At 51.0% G+C, this 27,351-nt stretch overlaps 1 protein-coding gene and 1 pseudogene across 6 annotated transcripts in view; one reads left to right on the top strand and one right to left on the bottom strand.

Annotated features, from left to right (window-relative positions):
* Positions 1-15,314, bottom strand: part of LIMS2 (LIM zinc finger domain containing 2) — a 32,378-nt gene extending 17,064 nt beyond the window's left edge. The window contains exons 1-2 of one of the 6 annotated variants that reach the window (XM_003800335.3): positions 15,247-15,314; positions 332-491 (exon numbers count right to left, since the gene is read on the bottom strand). In XM_003800335.3, coding sequence (XP_003800383.1) covers positions 332-491; positions 15,247-15,257 — 171 coding nt within the window. In that variant the 5' untranslated portion in view covers positions 15,258-15,314. Of the gene's footprint in view, positions 1-331; positions 492-4,162; positions 4,400-5,411; positions 5,520-5,875; positions 5,902-6,711; positions 7,316-7,339; positions 7,463-15,246 lie in introns of those variants that run through there. The other 5 variants (XM_023519379.1, XM_003800334.3, XM_023519378.1 and 2 more) reach the window with 5 other exon arrangements.
* Positions 15,315-19,696: 4,382 nt separating this feature from the next.
* The window catches only part of LOC100959277, a 9,794-nt pseudogene continuing 2,139 nt past the window's right edge, over positions 19,697-27,351 (top strand).

The following is a 27,351-nucleotide window of genomic DNA, read 5'->3' as shown; positions in this document are numbered from 1 at the left end:
CACCCAAATATTACCTGCCCTAAGCACCCTCCCCCACCCTGAGCATCATCTGACAGCCTGAGTAGTTACTGTGTTTCCCACCTGATTCTAACAAAGGGCCCATTCGGCAACTGTCCAGAGCAGGGGGGAGGGTGACTCTCCTTTAGCACCCACAGAAACCAGGGGCACATTTCACAGGGGAGGCACAGGCCAGTGCAGGAGAGGGGAGCGTAGCTCTGTGCTGGCTTGAGGCCTGGCCCGGTCACTGGCTTGTCCCACCCACTCCTAGAAGGCAGACTCTGAGCTGAGCCTGCGATGGTACCCGGTGCCCCCGCCCTGGGAGCATGCTCACCTCGTAGAAGAGCCCCTCGGGGAATGGCCGGAAGCACTGGGCACACACGAAGCAGTGCTCGTGGTACAGCTCCCCACTGCTGTGGACGATGCGTTCCGCAGGGCTGAAGCGGGCCTGGCAGCGCTGGCACACGGCGTTGGCCAAGGCGTCGGACATGTTGCTGGAGAGAGGGGAGGAGGAAGACAGAGTCAGGACTGGGGGCAAGGGGAGCAACTTGGAGGGCCATGCTCAGTGGACATGCTCCCTCTTACAAAGTTAATGCCTACAATAGGATAAGAAAGATCGCTCTGGCTCAGCACCTGTGGCTCAAGTGGCTAAGGCGCCAGCCACATGCACCTAAGGTGGCAGGTTCGAATCCAGCCCGGGCCCGCCAAACAACAATGACGGCTGCAACCAAAAAATAGCCAGGCCTTGTGGCGGGTGCCTGTGGTCCCAGCTACTTGGGAGGTGGAGGCAAGAGACTCGCTTGAGCCCAAGAGCTGGAGGTTGCTGTGAGCTGTGACGCCACAGCACTCTACCCAGGGGGACAGCTTGAGGCTCTTTCTCAGAAAAAAAAAAGAAAAGAAAGGTCGCTCTGACGCAGTCCCCAGCTGGCTCAGTCTTTGTGGCACTCAGCCATCTCTTAGGGTGTCAGTGGTCACCTCAACTCCCACTCAGGCCTCCTAATGCCCCTTCCTCAGGGCACAAGTGCAGGTAAACGGCTCTGTATTCACGCCCTTGCTTAATCCCAGAGTAACTCTGTAGCCACGGTCATTATCACTGTTTTCCAGATGAGAGACTAAAGCCTTAGAGAGTTTAAGTCACCTGCCCAAGCTCACACAGCAGGTGGCAGAGCCCAGACTGGAGACCAGACTTGGGTGACCAGATTTTAACATCAGTAAGGTGGGTCAACTTGGGGGGGGGCCGGGGGGCCGGGCAGGGCCTGACAACAATGCAAATTTTGATAAGCAGTTCTCAATAATCACTTCTCAGCAATTTTTTGTTATTATTACAGTTTAACATTATAAAATTAACAAAAATAATATAAAACTCATATTCTGGCGAAATAGCCACATGGCAGCTGAAAACTGTATATTCCTTTCTTGTTCTCCTGCTTGTTCGTGCATTCTTTCCAAAAATTGGGACTTTTTTGAAACACCAAGGGACACGGGACAAATTGTTGAAAAGTAGGACTGTCCCGCCAAAAGCCAGACGTCTGGTCACCCTAGCCCAGACTGGTCAGACTTCAGTGGTAGTTTCGAATTGGATGTCCCCCAAATACATGTAACAACCCCAACCACAGAGAAGGCAAAAGTGTGGGTTTGTGGCATGGGGACAGGATGAGGGAGCAAATCTTTTCTTCCATGCTAGGCACCTGCCTGCCCCGGGGTGGTTGGTAGGCTTTCTTCTGGGAGGAGTGGGGTCCAAACTGAGCTTTAAGGAAAGCCACAGTCAGCCAGGTCCATGCTCAGTCCAGCCCAGGAGCCCTTTTGGACTCAGACACATGGTTAGGATGCAGCCCCAAACACCTGGACTGCTCTATGACCTCTGGAGACCCTGACACACATGTCTCTTGCTAAAAGAGCAGCACATAGGTTCTGTCACAAGCATCACCTCCAGTGACTTGGGGGTGGCTGCCTAGAAGGCAGGGCAGAGAGAGGTGGTTGGGTTCATGGAGCAGCAATGTAGCTGCCTGGGAATGCCTGCTCCAGGTGTAGCTGGAGGGTGGCACTCAAGCTCAGTACCTTTAAGAATATCTTCTCAGCCTGTCCTGCCTCCCGGGGACTGTTCCATCTGTCACTAGCCCACTGCTGCACCACTTAGAGCAGAATGTTCGAGCAGGTGAGGCTCTGGGAGGACCTGTAGGAGGACCAGCCCTGAGGGGGTCACCCATAGGGAACAGGGGTCCTTAGACAGGATAAGCCCAGGCGGCAGGGGAGAGGGCTGCCTCTCAGGGTTGGGGGTGCAGTGTGGGCAGTGGGTTCTATAGCAGCTATTGCCAGAGTGAAACAGACTGGAAACCAGGAAGGGCGCCTAGGGGACCCACAGCAAGCCTCGCCAGGCATCCTGGACTTCTGCATGCTTCAGCCTGCCCTCAGGTGCATTCTGGGGACCAAAGCCATGTCCTGTGTTCATATTTAGGCCAGAGAGGTGAGGAAGCAGGGATGGTGGCAATAGGAGTTAGGAAGAGACCAAGATGAAGGGGAGCCTCAGTGCCAAGGGCTGCTCCCCAGTCCTCCCCAGTGCCCTACTGGTCCCCACCAGGCAGGCCAGGCAGGCCATCAGCAACAGAGCACTGGCCACCCCCAGCTGCCCAGGAGGGCTGGGCCCGATTTCCCCAGGCCTGGTTTCCTTCCCAGAGAACACTGAGCCTTCTCTTCAGAGGCACACACCCAAGGTGGCAGGGAGGATGTTCCAACGCCTGTTCACAGGCCATGTGAGTCTTGGAGAGGTTAGAAATCAACAGGAAATCCTGTGATTCTGGGCCTGGAATTTCTTACTCTCAGGACCCAGAAAAATGAAGCCAAGTTAAGGATTTCAATCCAGCCCCAGACTTTCAACTTGTGTCTTGGACCCAGACCTCTGCACAGTAACCAAATGTGCACACAGCATGGCTCATCTTCTGTTTGCCCCTCTAGGCCTCCTCCTGACCCCTGCCCAGGGAAAGAACCCTTCGCCCTCTGGCTTCCAATTGGCCTGACTCAACTCCCAGTTGCTGCTGGACACTGGACGCGAGACCCTCCCTTCTATTTACTGTCACTTCCCATGTCACTGGCCCAGGTGCTGCATGACCCTCCGTCCCCTCCCACCTTCCTCCCTATTACACCTTCCTCCGTCACTCCATTTGACTGTTTCCCACCAGGCCCCCAACAGCAGCCTGGCCACAGCCCTTTCTTCTCCATCTTCTTGTCCATCTTCCAGTTGGCAGCCCAGCAGCCAGCCCCTAACCAGAGGGCTGGCCTCAAAACTGGTCTGTCTAGTTCCCTGGCTGGGTCTCTAGGGACCTTGGGTCAAGGATATTGCCACCTATTCCCACATGCCTTACATAAGCCCTGGCACAGGCTGGTGGGATGTGCGGGTGACCACCTACCTCCTGCACCCACTGGCAACCCCAGCCCAGGTCTCAGGAGAAGAGCCTCCAGTGGCAGCTCAGCAAGAGGCTCTCTGGCTGCAGCCCCCTAACACCCTGCTGGGAAATACAGAGAACATTCCAACCCCGTGCAAAGCTAGAGATGGGTGGCATCTGAAGGTGCCCAGACAGCTGAACCTCAGTACCATCCTAGGAGAAGCCAGCCCTCTCCTGCAGGGGAGGGACGGAGGCAGCAACCCCCCACAATGAGCAGTGACTCCGGACTTTCCACGCCAGCTCTAATCCTCACAGCCTGGGCTCCTCTAGCCTCCCTTCCTCTTCTGCAAAGAGGTGCACCAGAGTGACAGCAGCCACCCCACCACAAGGGGCAGAAGCTGGTCCAGCCTGGATAAAGAGAACTGTTGTTTCCTAGAGCTCTGGAGCCTTCTAAAGTCCCTCAAGCAAGGCCAGTTCAGGCTGCCTGGACTCTCTTCAAGAGGATGAAGGGTCAGAGACGCAGACATTCTACATTCTCCTTCCCTCCTTCACACATTCCACCAAGAACAGGGAGCACAAAGTCTGCCCAGCGACCCCCTAGGGGACATCACCACCCTGCCCCCAGCACAACACAGAACATACAGCCTAGGACACGCCCAATTGGGAGTTCAACCCCAGAGCCCAGGGCACACCGTCTCATGCCTGTTCCCCCAACCCTCCCCAGCACCAAAATGACTGCAATCTTGACAGCTGATATAAGCCACTTTGTTGCAAGGCGAGCTCACCAGTGATTGTTAGTCTGGGGTGGGGTCAAGGCAGCCATGTCTGTGCCAAGGTCCTGTAAGGGAGGTTGATGGTTCCAGATACAGAAACTAAAACACAGAGAGGGTCAGTAACCTGCTGAAGGTGACAAAGGATTGGACTCATGCTCCCATCTGTCCTCAGCATCTGTGGCATCCCACAAGCACAGCCATTCAAGACTCTCTGTTTCCTCAACAGCCCTACACCATCCTCTGTCCCAGCTTCCCACCCACCCAAGCCTAGGAAGACAACGTGAGGGCCCAGGAAGAGGCAGAGCCAGCCACAGGGGGTCTGTCACATGTGAGATGAGCCAGTGTTACTGAGGCCATGTCAATCTAGGCTGCAGATTAAGGGCATGTGCCCTGCAGCCAAGCAGACCAGCTCCCGGGCTGTGCCACCTGAAGCAGCGTGCTCTCTGCCCCATAGCGTCCTCATCTGTAAAACGGGCTGTGGGGAGGGTTAAGTGAGGGAGCACCTGCTTCCATCCTTCATCTGACACATCCTCACTGAACACCCACCTGTGCCAGGCACCATTGCAGTTGTAGGGGGCAGGGACCCCACTGCAAACTGGGCTTCCTCCTCTTCCTCTTCATGAGACCAGCCAGAAGCTGGTGTCAGGGGCACCTGGCTGCATAGTCAATAGGAATTTACACAAAGCCAGCCCCATGCCCTGCCACAGGAACGCTAGAAAATTAACGCACTGCTTTGGGCTGCTATACATACAACCCATTGACCCAAGCAGAAAACACATTCCAAATCCATACGAAACCACATTCCAAATCCATGTGAAAGCTGTCAGTAACAGCTTTTCCCCAGCCATACATCCTCTTGACTTCAGCAGCTTCATGTACTTTTAAGCAGGTACGCTACAAACGTGTCACACTGACGAGGGAGAATTGGGAAAGGTCATGAACCTGAAGCTCAAAGAACAGCAAAATCGAGCAGCGTATCAACACGCGTGCATACTCCAGGGGATCTCCCTGGGCCTGATTCTCCTCACCATGCCCGTGTCTCTCTTGCATTATGGCTGTGCTCTTGTGTTGCATTCATACTGTGAAAATTGTTCTGTCCAACAAGGCCCCTGGACTGTTGGTGCCTTAGCCACCCACAACCTGGTACTACTGTCATGTTCCAGATATCCAGAGTTGTCCCCCAGAGGCCTACAAGTGAGGGTGCCCGGTCCAGCACTGCCATGCTCAGGTTGTTTGGTCTCCTGAGCCTTGGGTTCCCCACCTGAATGATAGGCTCGTGCAGTTCCCGTCCTGATCTGGGCCAGGCCTCTGATGCCAGTGCAGGCAGGAGCCCAGCTGTGGCCACCTCCCCACCTGACACCCCCCCTTCCTCTGTTCTTAGCTGAAGACGCCTCTGATGGCTCAGTCCCTAATTCTCCTCTGGCAGCCTTCCCTGACCCAGGTACACAAAGAGCTCAGAGTGGGCAGTATTTTCACCAGCCCCTGCTTTCCTTGTCTCCTGGCCTCCAGTGCCTCTCCTGGCCTCCAGTGCCTCTTCCAGCCTCGTGTTCCACAGCTGCTCCTCCACACACTCACTCTTCCATGGACCAATCTGCCACTTTGATGTCAGCAACCCCAAGCCCACAGACCCACTGCTGCTCTCTCTTCCCAGTTTCTTTCTTTTCTTTTTTTTTTTTAGACGGAGTTTCACTTTGTCACCCTGGTTAGAGTTCCATGGTGTCATACCTCACAGCAGCCTCAAACTCTTGGGCTCAAATGATCCTCCTGCCTCAGCCTCCCAGGTAGCTGAGACTACAGGCACTCGCCACAATGCCTGGCTACTTTTAGAGATGGGGTCTTGCTGTTGCTCAGGCTGGTCTGGAACTCCTGAGCTTGAAAAATCCACCCACTTCAGTTTCCCAGAGTGCTAGAATTTCAGGGTGAGCCATAGCGTCACCCCTTCTTCCTAGTTTCTACTGGAAATATCTACCCAGATGGCTCCGAGAGTGCCACAAACTCTACATGTCCCTGAGCACTGCCCTCAGCCCCAACCTCCCCTCCCAGAAGTGACAGTACCAGCCAGGTTCCCTCCCAATTTCCTCTGAGATGCACCCTGCTATGCCCAGCCCTGCTGGCTCTGCCTCCCACTCCAAAAGGAGCCCGTCCACACTGGCGGTTCTCCATGGAATGAAGCAGGTCAAGCTTTGGAGTCAAGTCCAACCCAAGTTCAAATCACAGCTGAGCCATTTTTTTGGTTGGGTGATGTCCATCAGGTTCCTTGACCCCTTGGAACCCATCTGCTCATCTACAGAGCTCAACAAAATTACTCCAGGCCAACCCCAGAGATGGGCGCTACCGCGGCTCCCTAATCCGAACGCTCAACCCTTAGCGCCCCTGCCCAAGAAAGTTGATCACACATGATCCCAACCCCCCTAGATCAAGTCGCGCCTGCCTGTAGCCAAGCTAGGAGGTCCCCGCGCCCAGCAGCCGTCGGAAGGCCTAGGCGGGGTTTCAAGGGAAGGCCTGCGGCCGCAGCTTTCCGGCCATTGTCCCCGCGACCCGCCCCGACTCTCATCACCTACCCCAGCGCGGAGGGCGGCGGGCTCTGCCGGTGCTGGCGCCGCCGGTACAGCCCCGACGCGGCGAGAGCGCCCAGCCGGGCCGCCATGACTCGGGCCGCCGCAGCCTCTTGGTTGCGGTCGCGTCGCGGGCCGCCTGGCCGAGGGGCGTCAGACCACCCAGCCGGAGGGAAGACGCGACAGCGCGGCCACCTCCGGCCAGACGCCGCGACGGGACGGGCGCGCGGCGCCTCCCCCGCGCCTGTCAGGAGCTCACGTTACTCGCTGGGATCTCCAAAGGGCAGCGGAGTCAATTCCAAATAGAAAGGATATTGTTCGCGCCGCGGGGGCAGCTCAGTGAAAGCTGAGGCTGGCAGGACTAGGTCCGGCTGGGGAGGGGACTAGGCTGGAAGGTCCGCAGTGACAGGGCGGGATGGCACCTGCACAGGAGGAAACTCTAAGCCTCTATGCTGAGGAGGGCAGTCGGGGACTGGCCAGTTGAAAATCCTGTGAACAGTTAAGAAACTGATGGAGCCCACACGTGCCCACGTCCTGTCTTGTTCCCTTCCCCAAGAGCTTGCCACCTTAGGACACCCAGACCAGGGCAGCCCCTGTCCCCTGGGATCTGGACGACAAATAGCCAAGGGCCTACCAGGAAGAGCACCCACAGAGGGACCCAACGGAAGACACCAGGAAGGCAGCATTTCACATGCATTTTTTTTTTAACCCAGAGAGATTGGCAGTGTTCATGTGGTCCAAGTACAAACACCCAAGGTTGGCATCCAAACTGTGTCCACTGCCAGCCAAGCAGTCACTACGATCAGCAATAAAATAAGGATCCAAAAAACTCATGGAAATCTTTAACGCTAATTTTATTTCCCCAAAACACCTGTTCAGTAAGGTCAGAAAGCTTAAGCAGTATCTTCCGCCTTCCCAAAGAAAGAGACAGTAGATATCATTCCAGACAGCAGGCAGCTGGTCCTCCTGAACTGGGGTGGGAGGAAAACACGGAGGGGATCTGTTGGCACTCAGATGCCAGGCCCACACGGAGGAACACACACCACCCAGCAAATCTAAACAGGGGAGGTATTCACTGACCACCTCATAAGGATAGAGTACAACATAATGTGTAAATGCTGTCAGTTCCAAATTACTCAACACTGATCAATTCAACAAATATTTTTTAAAGATGGTCCCAGGGCCTAAAGGGCATACTGACCCTGGAGGAGCCACAGTGGGCAAAGAACATCTCCCACTCGGACGTAGCTGATTGCTTAAGAAAACTTATGCAGAAATTTTGGTTACAGCAGCTACAAGTCAATGCCCTAGGACTTCAGCCCCTCTCACCACCCCCACTCAGCCCCTCCCAGGTGGAAATCCTGGCTTTCAGCCAGAGCCACAGTTTTAGGTAAGGAGGGAACATTTATTTAGGGTTCCCAGGATCACACACAGACCTGGGAAGGAGGCATAGCCACCCAGGAATGTTTGGTACAACATAATTTGTAAATGAGATTTAAGTACAAGGTTACCAAGTACTAATCAATCCAACAAATATTTACTGTAAAAGTGGTCAGCAGAGCTGGAAATCGAAAGTGGCTTAGAGTCTGATTGAGCCCCAACCTCTGCACAGCCTTGCCACCCATTCTGCAGCCTGCTGCAAGACAGGGGTGAGGACCACGCCAGGCTTCCCAGCCAACATGCTGGTTCTAGAGGACATAGTTGTGGAAACACAGTAAAAATGATGTCAGCAAAAAACAATAGCATAAGGCCGCCAGAAGTTTGTTTCTCCATAAAAGCAATGAAAAAACTAACAGAAATAGTCAGAATCTTCTGTTTCAGAACTCTCCAGATTCACCAAAGGCTTGCAGTAATCCTGGGGAAAATACGTGAATCTTGGTAATAACAGTAAATTTAGTGGTATTTTAATTTATCTTAGTCCCTTATCACTCCTAACTCCATGGATGCCTTAAAAAATAATAGCCCACACTCTCATTAAGAAGGGAACAAAATAGAACATTATAAACAATTATGTACCAATAAATGAAATAACATAGCTGAAATGAAATTTCATAAAAACAAACCACTAAAACTGACTAAAGAAGAAATAGGAAATCCAAATAGACCAGGACAAGTAAAGAGGCTGAATTATTAATCAAAAAACTTTCCACAAAGACAAATTCAGAGCCACAAGGCTTCACTGGTGAATTCTACCAGATGTTCAAGTAGAATTGAAACCAATCCTTCACAGAATCTTCCCCCCAAAAAAGAAATAATGAATCAGGAGAAATACTTTCTAACTCATCCTATGAGGTCAGTATCACCCCAATATCCAAACCAGACACAGACATCACAAGAAAACTACAGATAATATTCTTTATGAACATAGATGCAAATATCCTCAACAAAATACTATAAGCAAATATAGTAGCCTATAAAAAATATTATACACCATGACCAAATAGAATTCATCCTAGCAATATAGGGTTGGTTTACCTTTCAAAATTCAATGTAATATACCATACACATAGAATACAGGGAAAACATTACAAGATCATCTTAATAGATGCAGAAAACACATCTGACAAAATCCAGCCCCTTTCATGACAAAAACACTCAATAAACTAGAAATAGGAGGGAACTTCTTCAGTCTGATAAAGGGCATCTACAAAAAACCCACAGCTAACATCATACTTAGTAGTGAGAAAATTTATACTTTACCCCTAAGGTGAAGAACAAGACAAGGATGTCTATCTTGTCACTTGTTTTCAAAATTGCACTGGAGATTCTGGCAAGGACAAAAAGAGAAAAAGAAATAAAAGACATCTAGATAGGAGAGGAAGACATAAAGCTGTATTTCTTTACATATCACATATAGAAACTTATAGAAAACTCTGGCTTGGCGCCTGTGGCTCAAGCGGCTAAAGCGCCAGCCACATACACCTGAGCTGGCGGGTTCGAATCCAGCCTGGGCCCGCCAAACAACGACGGCTGCAACCAAAAAATAGCCGGGTGTTGTGGCAGGCGCCTGTAGTCCCAGCTACTTGGGAGGCTGAGGCAAGAGAATCACTTGAGTGCAAGAGTTTGAGGTTGCTGTGAGCTATGATGCCATAGCATTCTACCGAGGATGACAAAGTGATACTCTGTCTCAATAAAAAAAAAAGAAAGAAATTAAAGAAGACCTAAATAAACAGAAAATTATGTGCATGGAGTGGAATATTTAATATTATTAAGATGGCAATACCACACTGCACCAAATTGACCTATAGTTACAATGAAATCCCTATCAAAATTCTTACAGCCTTTCTTTACAGAAATAGACAAGCTGATCCTAAAATTGATATGAAAATTCAAGAGACTGGCTCAGTGCCCATAGCTCAGTGAGTAGGGCTCCAGCCACGTATACTGAAGCTGGAGGGTTCAAGCCCAGCCCAGGCCTGATAAACAACAATGACAAGTGCAACCAAAAAATAGCTGGGCGTTGTAGCAGGCACCTGTAGTCCCAGCTACTTGGGAGGCTGAGGCAAGAGAATCACTTGAGTGCAAGAGTTTGAGGTTGCTGTGAGCTATGATGCCATAGCATTCTACCGAGGATGACAAAGTGATACTCTGTCTCAATAAAAAAAAAAGAAAGAAATTAAAGAAGACCTAAATAAACAGAAAATTATGTGCATGGAGTGGAATATTTAATATTATTAAGATGGCAATACCACACTGCACCAAATTGACCTATAGTTACAATGAAATCCCTATCAAAATTCTTACAGCCTTTCTTTACAGAAATAGACAAGCTGATCCTAAAATTGATATGAAAATTCAAGAGACTGGCTCAGTGCCCATAGCTCAGTGAGTAGGGCTCCAGCCACGTATACTGAAGCTGGAGGGTTCAAGCCCAGCCCAGGCCTGATAAACAACAATGACAAGTGCAACCAAAAAATAGCTGGGCGTTGTAGCAGGCACCTGTAGTCCCAGCTACTTGGGAGGCTGAGGCAAGAGAATCACTTAAGCCCAAGAGTTTGAGGTTGCTGTGAGCTGTGATGCCATAGCACCCTACCAAGGGCAACATAGTGAGACATTCTTCTGTCTCAAAGAAAAAAAAAATTCAAGTGACCCAGAATTCCTTAAACAACTGGCAAAGGAACAAAGTCTGAAGACTCCCAATTTCAAAACTTACTACAGAGTTACAATAATCAAAACAGTGTGGCATTAGCATAAGGATAGACATACAAATCAATAGAACAGGATTAGGACTACAAAAATAATCCTATACATCTGTAGTCAACTGATTTTTAACAGGAATTGCCAAGACCATTCAATAGTAAAAGAATAGACTTTACAACTCACATATCTAATAAGTATCTAGTATCCAAATAAATAAAGAACTCTTAAGAATTCAACAATAAAAAGACAGCCCAACTAAAAAATGGGCAAAAGATTTGAACAGCTTTTTCTCCAAAGAAGATATACAAATGGCCAACAGACACATAAAAATATGCTGAACGTTAATCATTAGGGAAAGAAAAATCAAAATCGCAATATGACCTTACTTTACCCTCCCTATGAGGTCAGTATCACCTTACAACAAGTGTTGGTAAGGATGCTGAAAATTGTAACCTTCATACATTCCAGTGGAATATACACCAGTAATAGAACATATACTAGGAATAAATATAAATGTGAAATTGTTCAATTATTTGGAAAACAATTTAGCAGTTCTTTAAAAGGTCTAATATAGAGTTACCACATGACCCAGCAATTCCACTCCTAGGTATATGCTCAAAAAAGGAGAAAATACATGTTTACACAAAACTTGGATATGAATGTTCATAGTGGCATTATTCATCATAGCCAAAAAGCAAAAGCAAACCAAGTGCAGTGGTGTTTACAACTAATCAATAACAGCCAGTTAAAGATTTCTTTGTTCCTACTCCATTCCCATTGCTTCACTTGACTAGCAAAAAATGACTAGCCAAAAAAGAGAAAAAAGGAATGAGTACTCACTCAGGATTCTCCATGGTGAACCTTGATGACATGCTAAACAAAAGAAGCCAGGCACAAAAGGCCATGTGGTGTGTGGTTCTATTTACATGAAACGTCCACAACAGGCAAATCTGAAGACCCAGAAAGGAGATGAGTGGTTCCAAGGGGGTGGGAGGAGCAGGCAATGGGGACTGACTGCAAATGGGTACAGGGTTTCTTTTAGGAATGATTAAAATGTTCTGGAATTAGTGGTTCCAGTTATATAATCTTCTGAATGTACTAAAAACCACTGAACTGTATACTCTAAAAACATGAATTTTATAATATATGAATTATTTCTCAAATTAAAAAACACACACACAGGCTCAGCCCCTGTAGCTCAGTGGTTAGGGCACCGGCCACATACACTGGGGCTGGTGGGTTTGAACCCAGGCGGGACCTGCTAAACAACAATGACAACTACAACAAACAAACAAAAAAATAGCCAGGTGTGGTGGCGGGCACCTGTAGTCCCAGCTACTTGGGAGGCTGAGGCAAAAGAATCGCTTAAGCCCAAGACTTTGAGGTTGCTGTGAGCTGTGATGCCATAGCACTCTACCAAGGGCAACATAGTGAAACTCTGTTTCAAAAAACAAAACAAAACACACACACAACACAAATAATGAAGAACGCCATTACATAGCTTCCTAGAGGCAGGGACTGAGGCCAGGGCTGCTGCCTGAGCCCTGGGTGCTGCCATCAGTCCAAGTGGGCAGAGGAGTCCTCCAGAGCCAGCTCTGTCACCTGGCTCCTCTTTGGGAGGCTGAGCACAACTTCATGAGGTCCCTTTATAGGCCTCCAATGAATGATATATTTCAACCACACAGAAAATTTGATTTTGAACAATTTTACTTTCTTAGTTTAAAACTCAAACATGGTCACAGTAAAAATACGGTAATAAAAAAAACAAAAACAAAAACTCAAACATGGGTAAGGACACATACCTGGTTTTACTCACACACCTTCAGTCACCTCATCTCAGCAAGATGACAGTGTTCGTCACACAGAAGTATGTCACTAAGCCATCTATTAAGTCAATCACCTGAACATTCACTTTCAGTAATTTAAAAGCTATGTCTACACATAATGCGGACAGAGATGTGCCTCCCTTTGCTCCTCCCCACCTGGAATGGAAAGGTCACAGACAGGTTGGTGCAGAGAGAAGCAGGACAGCCACTGCACACAAGAAGCCCGGGGGCCTCCTCCATAGTGGCGTTGCTGGGCTGTCATGCTGGCTCACACCAGTAGATTGTTAAATTTCCAGAAATTCTGCAAACTGTGAATTCCATGTTGTTTCCATTCTCTACATGGCACCCACAGGGTCATCTGCAAAGTGCATGACCATGTGCCCCACTCCAGGTCACTTAGGTGGCGTCCACTGCCCTCCCTGCTCTTGCCTACTAAGGTCCTGGGGAAAGCTAGCAGGGGCCCTTGAAGGTGAGCAAGCAGAAGGGTGTCCCAAGAGCAGCCTGGCTCTCGGCAGTATGCGGGTGGCAGGGACGTGGAGAGAGCCAGGAGCCTGGTGTGAGGAACTGCCTGGCATCATGAAGGGACAGTGGAGATGGACCAGACATCCTGGCATGAATCAGTGAGAAGGAAACTCCATAGCTTCTGGGACAGGAAAAACCTCACCCACTCCAAAGGCCAGGTCAGAGGCCCATTCCTCGCTGCTGGCTGGCCCAGTTCCTTGGGTGGAGGATAGCAAGGCCAGCATGGCATGGGCGCAAGTGCAGCCGGGCAGACTTCAAGGGAGGCTGTAAACTCCACTTGGACCACATAGCCACATCAAACAAATGTGCCAAGAGAGAAGAACTGCAGAAAGCCACCAAAATGTGCAAGAAGGGTAGCTCTGAGCAGTGAGACTGTGGGGTTTTTCTTTCCTTTTACTCTTCTGTTGTATCTTTGTGTTTCTAGCTTTTTCCTAATTCTCTAAGATGAGCAGCATTCCTCTGACAGGGAAAACTCCAACAGAGTGCTCTCCAAAGGCTTAATTGTCATTCCCGTGTGGTATGGTGACCAGTCCACACGGTAAGGCAGCCTGGCCCCTGCTCCCACCCGCTTGCCTTCTTAGGCCCATTCCGTGGAAGGCCCAAGGGACTCAGGGTGAGAGGAGCCCTGCTAGGAGAACGGAGGTGCTTCCAGATCTACAATCGCACCCCACTCCCCCCAAAAGTGGCCCAAGAGTGCCCTACTCACTCTTTCCTATGCCTCTCACACACCCCACTCCCACCTCAATACTGCTTCTGTGGCTGCTCCTAACTTGTCCCTAGTTCTTTTTCTTCTTTATTTTCCTAGAAAACTGAGGATGGGGAACCAAGCAGCTGGCAGGTGAGCCCTATGGGAAATGGGAGGCCAGGCCCCTCCCACACGAGCACACTAGGGGTGGCTACAGGCAATCGTGAGCCCACAGCTGCCACTCTCTTGGGGATGGGTCCCTCCATCTCGTTGTACAGAGGAACCTTAGCCAAGGTTTGAGGGTATCTCCAAGTCAGAAAAGTTGGCTTTGGGAAGCAAGGATCAGGAGCAGAAACTGAAGGCATCTGAAGGGCAAGAAACTCACTAGGTGACACCTCGCATCCCATTAGGGGCTACTGGAGCTGCCCAAAGACCTGGGGCCCAGCCTTAATGGCAATCAGAGGCAGCGCCCCCTGCAGGCCTGGGACCACCCTGCGCCTGCACGGGCACCACACTGCACTGCTGGGCACGGCCCTCAGCCCCCCAACCTCCTTTCCAAGCAAAGCCACGGGCCTGGGGCTCCCTCTGTCCTGAGGAGTCCTAAATCCTAGGGTCAGAGAGAAGAGGGACTTCCTGCCAGGACTTGGCTGGAGGGGGCTGTGGGCCTCAGAGAGCAGCCCCTCCTACTCATCCCTGAGTCATGTTCCCGCTTGTGCCCAACCATGTTCTAGAAAGAATTGCAGAGGCCAAGACGCGCTGGACACTAGTGAACATGTGACCAGACCCCTGAGTCACTCAGCCTCTGTGACCACTTGTTACCTCATCTGCGAAATGGCAGTAACTGGCCTGACCAGGCCCAGGGGAGCTCCCCGTCCCAGCCCACTCCTGTGCAGCTGGCTCTTGCCTTTACCATTTTTAAGATTTTTTTTACAACCCCAGGTTTACAAAGGAGGAAACAAAATGCTCCAGATCCAGGATTCCACAGCAGGGGGTCAGGGGTCCGTTTGAAGGGTTTTAGCTTTGCCCTTTAACTGCTGTGTGACCTTGGGCAAGTGCCCTGCCCCGTGGGCCCTGGCTTTCTATTAGCGAGGGGATGACCCATGTTCCACGGTTGGGGGGGGTGGGCGGGAGCTCCACCTGCTGCTGCCGGCCCCAGCCCCCGCCCCGGACTAAGAGATGCGGGCTGGGGCGACCCCTCCCCGACGGTCACCGCCGCCCAGGGAAGGGCCAGGGTCAGACCCCTGAGGCCAAGCGGCTCGGTGGAGGCGAGGTCAGGTGGAGTCCGGGGGCCAAACGAGGAGAGCCACCACTTGGGCGGGGGGCCCGCAGTCCGCCTTTGGGCCCGGGGCCGCGGGTAGGGGCCGTTACCTTCCCGTCATGGTGGCTGCGCACGGTGGGGCCGGGTCGCCTCCAGACTCCCTCCGCCTCCGCCGCCGCCGCCGCCGCCGCCCCTGCGCTCACCAGCCGGACCCGGCGCGGAGCTGGGAGCCGCCTAAAAATGGCCAGGAGCGTCTCCACCCGCCCCGCCCTCCCCGCCCGCGGGATGGGGGCGAGAGGGGGCCTGGGGGTGGAAGGGTGGGGCGGGCCCGCGAGGCGGGGAGACGGAGGCAGGGGTGATGGGGGGAGGAGAGTAGGGTGGGGTGGGTCCCCAAGCCGCGCAGCCCCAGCTCCGGGGACACCCGAACGCGGCCAGCGGCGGGAGTGGGTCGCGTCCTCCCCACTCGGGCTCCGCTCGCCACCTCCCGGATTCCGGGCATAGTTTTCCTTTTAAAGGGAGTGAAGTTATAATAAACGCGAACGAGCACCCCCTCCGCGCCGTCCCGCCCGCCGCTCCTCACCGACACCCCCCTCCCCGCCCTCCCGGGCGCTGGCCGAGGACCACACACGCGAGAGCGAGGGGCACGGGGACGATGCTGAGACCACCTTCCCACCGGGCCTCCCAGTCAGAGTTCCCGCCGCTGTCTGGGCCGGGACAGCCTGTCTTTATGCCTCGGTGGCCCGGGAGGGGGTCGGGGCACCGCAGTCCACCAGTCCTGCCTGGACAACGGGCGTCCCTCTTCTGTTGCCATCCTGACAAGACACACTCAGATGCCCGGCCAGTGCCCTTCCCAGGAAATGCCCATTTCATCTAAGGATGTGGGCGACTCTCAAGTTTGCTGCAGAGGAGAACCAAGGACTCCTTTCTATAATGAAGCCGTTGATGACGAGCCTCAATAAGAGGCTCTGAGATAACTCGGTGATATCAAACCATTTAAGGAATCTATTCTGAAAATTAAACGAACAAAACCAAACATCCTCACCATACCTAAGGGCAGATACCAGCTAGCGGAGGAATGTAGCTCACAACTGAAGCCGCCGGAATGAGAAGACCACACTGTGGGCCCAGAGCCAGCAGCCCCATGTGTTAACATATTACCTCTGCTCTTGGCAAGGGAGAAAGAATAAATATGTAGACATGACCGTGCAAATGGAAACCCACAAACAAACTAATAGTGGAATTCAGAAAGATGAGTTGATAGTAACATGCAGTTCCAGCTGCAGAGATAAGCTTAGAAAAGGCACCTGCTCCCAGGGAGCTGGTATCTTGATATGAGTGCAGTTTGCAGTTATTCCCTTTTGCGATTGTGTCTTAGCTGGTTGGTTAACTGTAACAGGATGGCTGATTAAGCATAAGCCTGAGTGATTTTTTGGTTCATGGGCCACAGAGGGAGAAATGCTGTCCAAAGGACTGACTGTAGAGACATAAGCGTCGGGCTGCACCACAGAAATCAACTGCCAGATGGTTAATGAAGTATTGGGGTCCTGTGGGAACCAAAGAAGATGAAAAGAGGTGGCAAAACACCAAAGGCTCCCACTCTCTTTCTCCAGGGCACCCCATTCCTGCCCTGTAGCCTGAAAGCCTCCCTTCTGATTGCTGAGCACACAGGGATCTGCCTGTGGCCAAACCAAGACCCTCTGCTGCTCACCCACCCACCCACCCACTCATCCACCCAGCTGCTGACCTACCCACCTAGTGTTCCCCATCCTGACACCAGGGCAAACTCAGAGCAGTCGGGAGCTAGGGGTACTGCTTGGAGAGATTCTGAGGAGCCCTGGCCAGCCTCTTACAGTGCAGCCAGATGTCAGAGTTGCAGGAAAGAGTCAGCAGTCGCCAAGCAGTTGAAAGTCCTTCATTTGTTCCTGTACTTGTTCACTCATTCATTCAAGAGGATTTATGCTACGCAGGGACAGGAGGTGCAGCGGGTGCGAGAAGACACAGACCAGGCTCTCGCGGAGGTCAGCAGGGAGTAAGGGATGGACAATAGACAAACAAATATCCAAACTTGATTTTAGACAGAGATCAGTGCTGCAAAGAACACGATAGTGGAGGGGGGCAAGGGAGGGCCGCTGTAGCCTAGCAGAGAGCCAGGGAAGGCTTCTGAGCTGGAAACATTTGAGCTAAAACCAAGATGAGGAAAAGAGTCAGCTCTGCAACCACCTGCAGGAACAGCATCCAGCAGGAGAAGCAGCAAGTGCAGCAGCCCTGAGGCAAGAGGGAGCTTGGGGTATTCAAGGTGGGAAAGAAGGCCAGCCCATCTGGACAACTGGGAAGTGGAGCATGGAAAGTAAGGGGGGGGAGGCCTGGGAAGGCAGAGCACCACAGCCACAGCGAAGTTGGATTCCACCCTTAGAAGGGTGGGGCGATCTGAGCAAGAACAGCACAACGGTCTGGCCCCAATGTGAGCGAATCCCAAAGCATTACTGTGAATCAGCAGTTCTCAACCCTCCCAATGCCACGATGTATTTTCACTGTTACAGAGGGGTTGCGACCCACAGGTTGAGAACCGCTGCATCTGAATGAAAAGGGAGCATCCACTGCTTGTGTAGCAAGTTCTAGACTAAGTGAAATTAGTCCATGGTGGAAAAGTTCAGAATAGGGGCTGCCTCAGGGTGTGGCGATAGACTGGGATTGACAGGGAAGAGCCTCCTGGGATAATGGTCAATATCTTCATGGGGTTTGGGTCACATGGTGTTTATGTGTTTGTCAAAATCCATGACTATAAAGTTAAGATTTGTACATTTCAATGTATGTGAACTTTACCTCAAAAGAAAAAAGTAAACAATACCAAATTCTGGTTAATAGTGTGCATGCTGAATTGTTTAGGTGGAAAGTTGCTGATGTCTGTTACTTTGAAATGCCCTTTTTTTAAAGACAGAATCTCACTCTTTCACCCTGAGTAGAGTGCAGTGAAGGACTTACAGGAACCTTCAACTCCTGCACTCAAGCAATCCTCTTGCCTCAGTCTCTCGAGTAGCTGGGACTACAGGCACCCACCACAATGCCTGGCTATGAAATGCATTTTTCAAATCAAGACAAGCTGAGCACGGTGGCATGTGCCTGTAGTCCAGACACCCAGGAAGCTGACGCAGGAGAATCGTTTGAGTCCAAGAGTTCAAGGCTGCAGTGAGCTATGATGATGCCACTGCACCCTAGCCTGGGTGGCAGAGTGAGATACTATCTCAAAACAAAACAAAACACCTCAAATGGGTGGATGGAGGGGTAAAGAGATGGATAGATGAAGAGAGAGATGGTAAAGTGAGTGTACTATGGTATTAATGGGAGCACCCTGGTTGTGGGTATCTTTAGTATTCTCCTTTGACGAGTGCTTACAATTTCTCATAACCAAACATCATTAGGAAAGTTTCCCTGGCTACTGCGTGTGGCTGCTGCCTGAGGGCTGGAGTGGACACAAGGGCAGTTTGATCAGAGGCTACTGTGAGCATCCACGTGGCAGTAGGGATGGTGAGAAGGGGTGCAATACATCATCTATTTTGCAACCAATAGGAGTTTCTGAGAATTTGGATGTGTGGGTGAGGGTGGTGCTGGTGTGGCCATTGTGTGGCAGGTGTGTGGGATGGGTGTGAGTGGTGGTCAGGGGCATGACAGGCATGTGAGTCAAGATGACCAGTGGGTATCGTGGCTTTCCTGGATGTTGGCGGTAGTGGAGTGGCCTGGGCAGGTTGGTGAGGGATGAATTTGCAACAAAGAGGGCTGTGGGCATCCCCAGGGGATATGGCACAGGTCCACTGTGAACCTGGAGCTCAGAGGAGAGCCATTCTCTGTCATAGTTGTGGAAGGCTTGATACAGAGGGAATTTCAACCCTGGGGCTTGATGGGGCCCCTAAAGGTGCCTTTACCAGCTGGGAGCCGTCTAAGGATGAGAGATTGGGGAGCACAGGGCGAGTGAGCAGGCCAGCAGGGCAGTGAGGAAGATAGCAGGAGAGAGGAGAGAAGGAGGTGCCACAGAAGCCAGGAGGTAAAGAGCTGTGAGGAGGACCACCTGCCCTGCGTGGACACTGCATGCGAAGGAGAGGGAAGGATGTGGGTTTGGCTTAAGAACAACCCCCTGGGAATGAGGGGCCTTCGTCCACCTGGAGCGGGGCAGGCAGGGCCCTTGCATGGCCCCACCCTCATGAGCATCCCTCACTGTGGTCTATGCAGACACTGCTCTCTGGTGTAAGGAACATGGGGCCCAAAGGGGAGAATAGAGATGGCAGAGAATAGTATAACTGCTCTGAAGGGAGGCAGAGAATGTGCAGCAGTTGGATGTAGGGAGGAGCAGGGAGGGAAGAAGACATGGTAGTGGTGATTCAGAATGGGACAGGTGGGGCTCCAAGATATCTAAGGCCAACCTGGCCCCAAAAAGCTGTCCTAGAAGACGATGTAGGTGTAGGGTCTCGGGGCTCAGGGCAGGTGAACACCCCTTCCACAGGCAGATGCCCCAGCTTCTCCACATTGCCCCCCTCTCCCCTCATCCAACTGACCACTGCTGGACTCATGGGGGACAACGTGGGGTTCCCTCGGTCAGTGTGGACCTTCAGTAGCACGAAGATGGGGAAAACCTGGAGGCCTCAAACTCCTCAAGTGCCCCCCTCTGGTATCCAGAGCCAAAGCCCTGCCCCATGTGACAGCAGGGAACAGAGAAGGCCTCACAGCCCCGGGGAGGACTCAGGTCTCCTGCCACAGCCCAGTTCCTAGAGCAGGGGCCAGGGTGCCTTCCCAGGAGGGCACACAGATGTCATGCCCATTTAAAGACGGCATGTGATGTGAGGTCAGGCTGACAGCCATTCCACCCAAAAGGCCTCTGCCTCAAATCTGCTTTAGACATTTCCCTTTCCAGGCACAGGAGATGAGTAAAATCCTGAGTGACTGTCCGGTGTAAACACACAGCTCAGATTTGCCAGCCAGCTCCTTCGAGGCCAAAGTTTATGCGGGAAGTGGCCTGTGTAAGGCCCTTGGGAAGGACAGGGAAGCACCTGGCTATTGCAGCTGGGACCCCTCCCTCCCTGGTGGGCCCTTGGCCAGAGGAAGAGGACACAGTAGCACACCACCTCTGGCACCCACGGATGTCCGGACACTGCTGTTTTGAAAAGTCAATGTTTCTCTTTTGCAACATGAGCGTGCCTCCAGAACTGTGACAGACACGCCATTTGACCAGTGTGAAATGACTTGACTTCTCTCTGCAATGCACAACTGCTCAGTGACAGAAGTTAGCAGCGTGGTCCACTACTTCTTTCAGTAGTTTCAGAACAGACAACTAGAGACCCAGAGATTCCTTTTGGTCTGAGGCGAGCACAGAACCCTTCTTGGGAGTCTGGGTTACTCAGAGGTGGGGCTGAGCCACGGAGATGGCTTAGCTGCGGAACAGACTTCATTCAACTCACAAGTTTGGAACAAGAGTATCCAAGAACAGCCCCCAGGAGACATTCGGGAATGCCACATTTTTGTACCTCAAGCCATGATGACCTGGGTGCAGTGACTACAGAGTTCTTTATCTACAGGGGCTCCGGAGAGCCCCTGAGACTATTTCATCCACATACTGAGGTCCATTTTGCTGCTTCTTTCCCACCTTGACCATCCCATCAGAGCTTTTCCAACCTCTGTCCCGAGTAAAGGCCAGCTGTCTGCTCCCAGGTCCAGCCTGTGCAGATGTGGCCTCTCCAGCAGAAGGCCAGCCGGCAGCCAACATGGGCTGGGCCTCCCCTCCTGGTTCCACCTGACTCGTGTGTGGGAGGCTTAAGCAGGGAGACAGGCCGCTCCAGGGCTGTTCTCTGACCCCAACACTAGCAACACAGTGTGACCGCTCAGAGGCAAGAGGAAATGGCAGGAATGGGCCCACGAAAGAGAACCTCCCAAGACCCGGCCCGCCAGTGTCTCTACCTTGGTGCCTGGGACGCCGCTCCACCTCCTTGGTGCTTCCTTCCCTGGGTGCCACCAGCAACTTCTATGAGGGAAATAGCAGCTACCCAGCTGCTTGGCACAACCACATGGAGGACAGGGCAGCAGCAGGGGGTGTCCGGCCACCTTGGGGGACCCAGGCACTCCAACCTCACCTATCCCTGAGGAGGAGGCTTGGCCAGAGGTTCAGAGCTAGAGGGTGAGGTCAGAGGCACCTTGGAGTCAGGAGAAGACAAGGAAGTGTGGGAAGGAAAGGCCAGCCTCCCTGGGGAGGTGCTGCCGTGCTGGCCCGAGGGCCAGGCCCAGAGAACAAAAGGAGCGACAGCTGCCCTCTGCATTCAGAGGGGCCGGCAAAGGGGCAGCTGTGAGATGAGCAGTTCCTGGAGCCCCCACATTCACAGCACCACAGGTGCCAACAGAGCCCCATGCACCCAGGCAAACAAGCCCTGCCATCAACGACTGAATGACTTCTTAGTGACTTAGGGTGACTTCTTGTCAGTTATTGCTTTCTCTGAAAAGAGGAAAATCTCAGGATCATTTGTATTACTCTAAGTGAAAATCATTTTATAATCTTCTGCTATAAAAGCCTCGTTGTATTGGAAAATTCCTAGAAGTAGAGAGAAGGAAAATCACCCCGCCTTTCTCCACTAGAGGTGGGTGCTCCTACCTGATCCTAATCATTTTGTGTTTGCAACTTCATATCAGTTTCTTCATACATAAATGCCAGCTGTCTGCCATCACGTCAGTGCTGCCCTGGCCTCACAGCTGAGGGGCACCAGTGGCACTGTGCTGCACACAGCCAGTGCCCTCCCCCCCCCACCCCCTGGTCAGGCGCTACTTGAGAGGAAAGGCTGCCAGACTGATGCACACTACACACTCGGCTTGTGTGCCCAGCTTTTATGAACATGACTGGTTTGTGCTTTTCAGTCACATTTTACACCCCTGGAGGATTGGACTTTGTTTACCTTGACATGACACAGTGCACCGAGGGCTGGCTGGATACACAGCAGGCACTCGGGTAGTCCTTGAAAGCAGTGATGTTACACTGGATTGCCATGTTGTTTAAAATAGCCTGCCCACATGTTGCAAATACACGATACCCACCACATACAAAGAGTTTCTCTCACTTTCCCCCTGCTCTATGCCCTGGACCAAGAACAAGATTCTACACAGAGTAGTTACCCAATGAATATTTGTTAAAGGCATGTTGTTTTAAACATTGTTGGTGAGTTTTACACCCAGGCGAGGAGCTGCCCAAGTATGGAGCACGGATTACCCTCCTGCTGCCCAAATAATCTCAAATGTCATTGTATCAGGGCAATTATTCCTGACCTGGATTTATATAAACATAAGATGGTTTATTCTCATGGATCCTTTTCATTGAGTCAAGGAACTTTGAAGGAAAGCATTCTTTTTGTTTTTCTTTCAGACAGTGTCTAATTTTGTCACTCTCAGTGGAGTGCTATGGCATCACAGCTCACCACAACCTCAAACTCTTGGGCTCAGGTGATTCTCTTGCCTCAGACTCCCTGGTAGCTGGGACTATAGGTGCCCACCACAACGCCTGGATATTTTTAGAGATAGGGTCTCACTCTTGCTTAGGCTGATCTCCAACTCCCAAGCTCAAGCAATCCACCCCCCTCGGCCCCCTAGAGTGCTAGGATTACAGGCCTGAGCCCCATTCCTGGGCTGAAAGCATTCTTTTAAAAACAGAATCTATTTGAAAAGCCAATCCAGGGGTTGGCACCTGTGGCTCAAGTGGCTAAGGCGTCAGCCACGTACACCCAAGGTGGCAGGTTCGAATCCAGGCTGGGCCAGCCAAACAACAATGACCACTGCAACCAAAAAATAGCTGGGCATTGTGGCAGGCGCCTGTAGTCCCAGCTACTTGGGAGGCTGAGGCAGGAGAATTGCCTAAGCCCAAGAGCTGGAGGTTGCTGTGAGCTGTGATTCCACAGCACTCTACTGAGGGTGACAAAGTGAGACTCTGTCTCTTAAAAAAGAAAAAAAGTAAAAAGTATTGAGGGCAGAGTGCAGTGGCTCATGCCTGTAATCCTAGCACTTAGGGAGGCCAAGGTGGAAGGATCACTTGAGGTCAGTAGTTTGAGGCCAGCCTGAGCAAGAGCAAGACCCGTCTTGCCAGGCATCTGGCATATGCTGGTAGTCCCAGATCCTCTGGAGGCTGAGACAGGAGGATCTATTGAACCCAGGAGTTTCAGGCTGCAGTGGTGAGCTACAATAATGCCACTGCACTCCAGCCTGAGTAAGAGGGTGAGACTCTCAAATATATATATATATATTGAGGATACTAAAGAGCTTTTATTTATGTAGGCTACTTTTATTAATATTTACCACATTTGAAAGTAGAAATTAAAAGGATACATTTAAAAATAGCTAATATGTTAATTTACAAACAAATAAGAAAACTATTACTTGTTAACACAATGACATATCTTGCTAATACTAACTATATCTTCCAAAACAAAAATAATTGCTAAGACCTCTGTACCCAGTCAAGGTAGAAAAGCAGGAACTGGATGAAATATATCAAAGAATCATTTTCAGGATCTGAACATCAGGCTGCAAAGGACAGTGATCCATAAGAGGGAACAGGGAGGCTCAGCACCTGTGGCTCAAGAGGCTAAGGCGCCAGCCACATACACCTAAGGTAGCAGGTTCGAGTCCAGCCTAGACCCGCCAAGCAACAATGATGGCTGCAACCAAAAAAATAGCCGGGTGTTGTGGTGGGCGCCTGTGGTCCCAGCTACTTGGGAGGCTGAGGCAGGAGACTCGCTTGAGCCCAGGAGTTGGAGGTTGCTGTGAGCAGTGAAGCCATAGCACTCTACCCAGGGGGACAGCTTGAGGCTCTGTCTCAAAAAAAAAAAAAAAAAAAAAGAGGGAACAGGGACCCTGGGAGGGCTGCTTTGGCAGTGCTACAAGGCTTCCCACAGGGAGGGGGAATCCAGGAGGGGCTGAACAGACCCCCTGAGTTATGGAGCTGAATCCAGGGAGAACAAGGCAGCTGGGCACCACAGAATGGATTCCTAAAAGCAAAAGGCTGCAGGATCCATAGACAAGGATCTCTGGAGGGCTCCCCAAGGACTCAGCTGAGTGCTGAAAATTCATGTGAGGAAACCATCCCAGGCCAGGAAAGGAATACTTCAGACGACTGTAGTGGGAGAGCAACGGAGATGAACTGAGGTTAATTTTACACTTCAACTTGACTGGCCAGGGACTGCCCAGATTAAACTGGTGTGTCTGCAACTGTGATCTGGATGGGCCTAGCATTTGAATTGGTAGACTCAGAAAAGAAAAGTTGAGTGCCTTCCCAGACATGGGTGGGCCTCCTACTATCCACTAAGGGCCTGAGCAGAGCAAAGGGCAGAGGGAGGAGGAAACCACCCCCCAGACTCGGGTTTACACAGTCAGCTCTCCTGGCTCTCAGGCCCTCAGATGAGACTGAATTATACACCAGCTTTCTTGGGGTTCCCCTGGCAGATGGCAGATCGTGGGACTTCTTGGCCTCTGTAATCCCAGGAGGCAAGTCCCCATCATAAATCTCCTTTTCTATGTATATACACACACATTTTTTTTTTGAGACAGAGTTTTATTATGTCGCCCTCAGTAGAGTACTGTCATGTCACAGCTCACAGCAACCTCAAACTCTTGGGCTGAAGCGTCTCTTGCCTCAGCCTCCCAAGTAGCTGGGACTACAGGCGCCCACCACGATGCCTGGCTATTTTTTTGTTGCAGTTGTTTAGCCCAGGCCAAGTTTGAACTCGCCACCCTTGGTGCATATGGCTGGCACCAACCACTGAGATACGGATGCCGAGCCAATATACACACACATCTGATTGGTTCTATTTCTCTGGAGAACCCTGACTAATGCAGTGACTTAAAGGGAGGTAAGGTTTCCACGCTTTGCTCGAACTGGTAAAATGTTGACACCAGTAGACATGCATAAGTTATGTCCGTGTGACTTTTAAGAACAACCACAGAGGCCGGGCGCAGCGGCTCACACCTGTAATCCCAGCACTCTGGGAGGCCGAGGTGGGTGGATTACTTGAGCTCAGGAATTTGAGACGAGCCTGAGCAAGAGACCTTGTCTCTAATAAAAATAGAAAAAACTGATGGGCATGGTGATAAAGGCCTGTAGTCCTAGCTACTCAGGAGGCTGAGGCAAGAGGATCACTTGATCCCAGGAGTTGCTGTGAGCTATGTGACGCCACAGCACTCTACCCAGGGTGTGATAGAGTGAGACTCTGTCTCAAAAAAAAAAAAAAAAAAAAAGAACCACGGAAAATCCATACAAAGAGGTATGCCCATAAACACTATAGACAAATAAAAATGGAATTTTAAAAATCGTTTAAGGATTACATAGGAACACAGGCAGCATGACACACACACACACAACTTACCTGCAGCTCGAGAGCCTTATGCCAAGTGAAGACAACCAGCTCAGGAGATTGTGTGCTGTGTTTTACCTCGAAATGACAGAGTTACAGAGAAGAGAAACAGATGAGTGGCTGCCTGAGACTGGGAATGGCTGGGGCAGGGAAGGGAGTGTGACTATAGAGGAGATTTCTGATCCCTCGACATAGAATTTCTTTCCATTAATTTAGAGTTTCCTTAATTTCACTGAACAAAGCCTATGATGTTCAGTGTATACATCTTGCACTCCTTTACATAATTTATTTTTAAGTATTTTTTGTTTTTGATGTAATTAGAAATGATTTCTTAATTTCCTTTTCAAATTGCTCATGCTAGTGTTTAGAAACACAGTTAAATTTTGTATGTTGACTCGGCGCCTGTGGCTCAAGTGGCTAAGGCGCCAGCCACATACACCTAAGGTGGCAGGTTTGAATCCAGCTCGGGCCCACCAAACAACAATGACGGCTATAACCAAAAAAAATGGGCAGGCGTTGTGGTGGGCACCTGTGGTCCCAGCTACTTGGGAGGCTGAGGCAGGAGACTCGCTTGAGCCCAGGAGTTGGAGGTTGCTGTGAGCTGTGATGCCACAGCACTCTACCCAGGGGGACAGCTTGAGGCTCTGTCTCAAAAAAAAAAATTTTGTCTGTTGAGTCCCCTCGCCAAGGTGGGCCCACCTCCGGACTCCAGAGGTTCTCTCAGACGCAGTCCCGCAACCTTGGACTTCTGAGCCCCCTAACAGTTCTCTTGTGGAAATGCAGGTTTAAGGACAAGTTATCTACCAAATTAGAAGACAGGATCAAACAGCGGCAGAATCAGTGATCTTCCTAAAAGTGAATATTTAAAGAAGTTGTCAGGCACAGAATCTGTCGCTGAGAACGACCCGTTCTGGAATCAGCTTCTCTCGTTTTCTTTCCCTGCACCAAGCAGGGAGCAGCACCGAGTTGAAACTCTCGGAGGAGGCAACCATTTCAGTCTGCAGGTCTTTAGTTGAAAACAATCCTCGAACAGGGCCTCTTGGTGCACTAATTAAGGTCTCCCTTTCCAGAACCAAAGAACTAAAACTTTCAGCAGAATGCCACAACCACCTCTTCATCTGGCAGACACGCAATGCTTTGTTTATTAGTTGCTGTTTGCTGAAAGTGTCCATCAGTGAGATGTCAGAGGAGGAATCACAACCTCATTTTACATAGGAAGAAAAAGCTCGGGCCAGTTACAGTTCTGACTCAGAAGATCTGGAAGATTTGCTCTGCTGTTTGATGCCATTAATCACTGATGTTCCACTCTTAGATAGTACATATGAAGTATCAGTAGAAGCAATATCAACAATGGTGGTTTTCCTTTCCTGCCAACTCTTCCACAAGGAAGTTTGCGACAGAGCATCAGCCACCAGTATTTGATGTGGGGACCATGTCTTCCATACACCAGCAAACTTGTGAAAACCTTGTTGTATAACTTTATCAGACAAGAAAAGCCACCTCCTCCGGGAGCCCACGTTTTCTCTCAGCAGTCGGATGGAGGAGGAATACTATATGGACTTGCATCAGGAGTAGCGAATGGGCTCTGGACTGTCTTCACACTGGGTGGCGTGGACAGCAAGGCAACTACCCCTCCAGAGCTTTCTTCCCCTCTGGCCAACCAGAGTCTCCTGCTTCTGCTGGTGTTGGCTCAGATGCTCCTGATGTCCCAGCCCCTACAAACAGGCCATTATGTCCTTCAAGAACACACAAGATAGCAGTGCTGGTTTGGCACCTGTGCTCAAGTGGCTAAGGCGCCAGCCACATACACCTAAGGTGGCGGGTTCGAATCCCCAGCCCGTGCCCGCC

This window comes from Otolemur garnettii, unplaced genomic scaffold (genome assembly GCF_000181295.1).
Source record: "Otolemur garnettii isolate 467f Iridium unplaced genomic scaffold, OtoGar3 scaffold00173, whole genome shotgun sequence".
Lineage (NCBI taxonomy): Eukaryota > Metazoa > Chordata > Mammalia > Primates > Galagidae > Otolemur > Otolemur garnettii.
The sequence above is the reverse complement of the archived record's forward strand: the minus strand, read 5'-3'. Positions and strand labels throughout refer to the sequence as shown.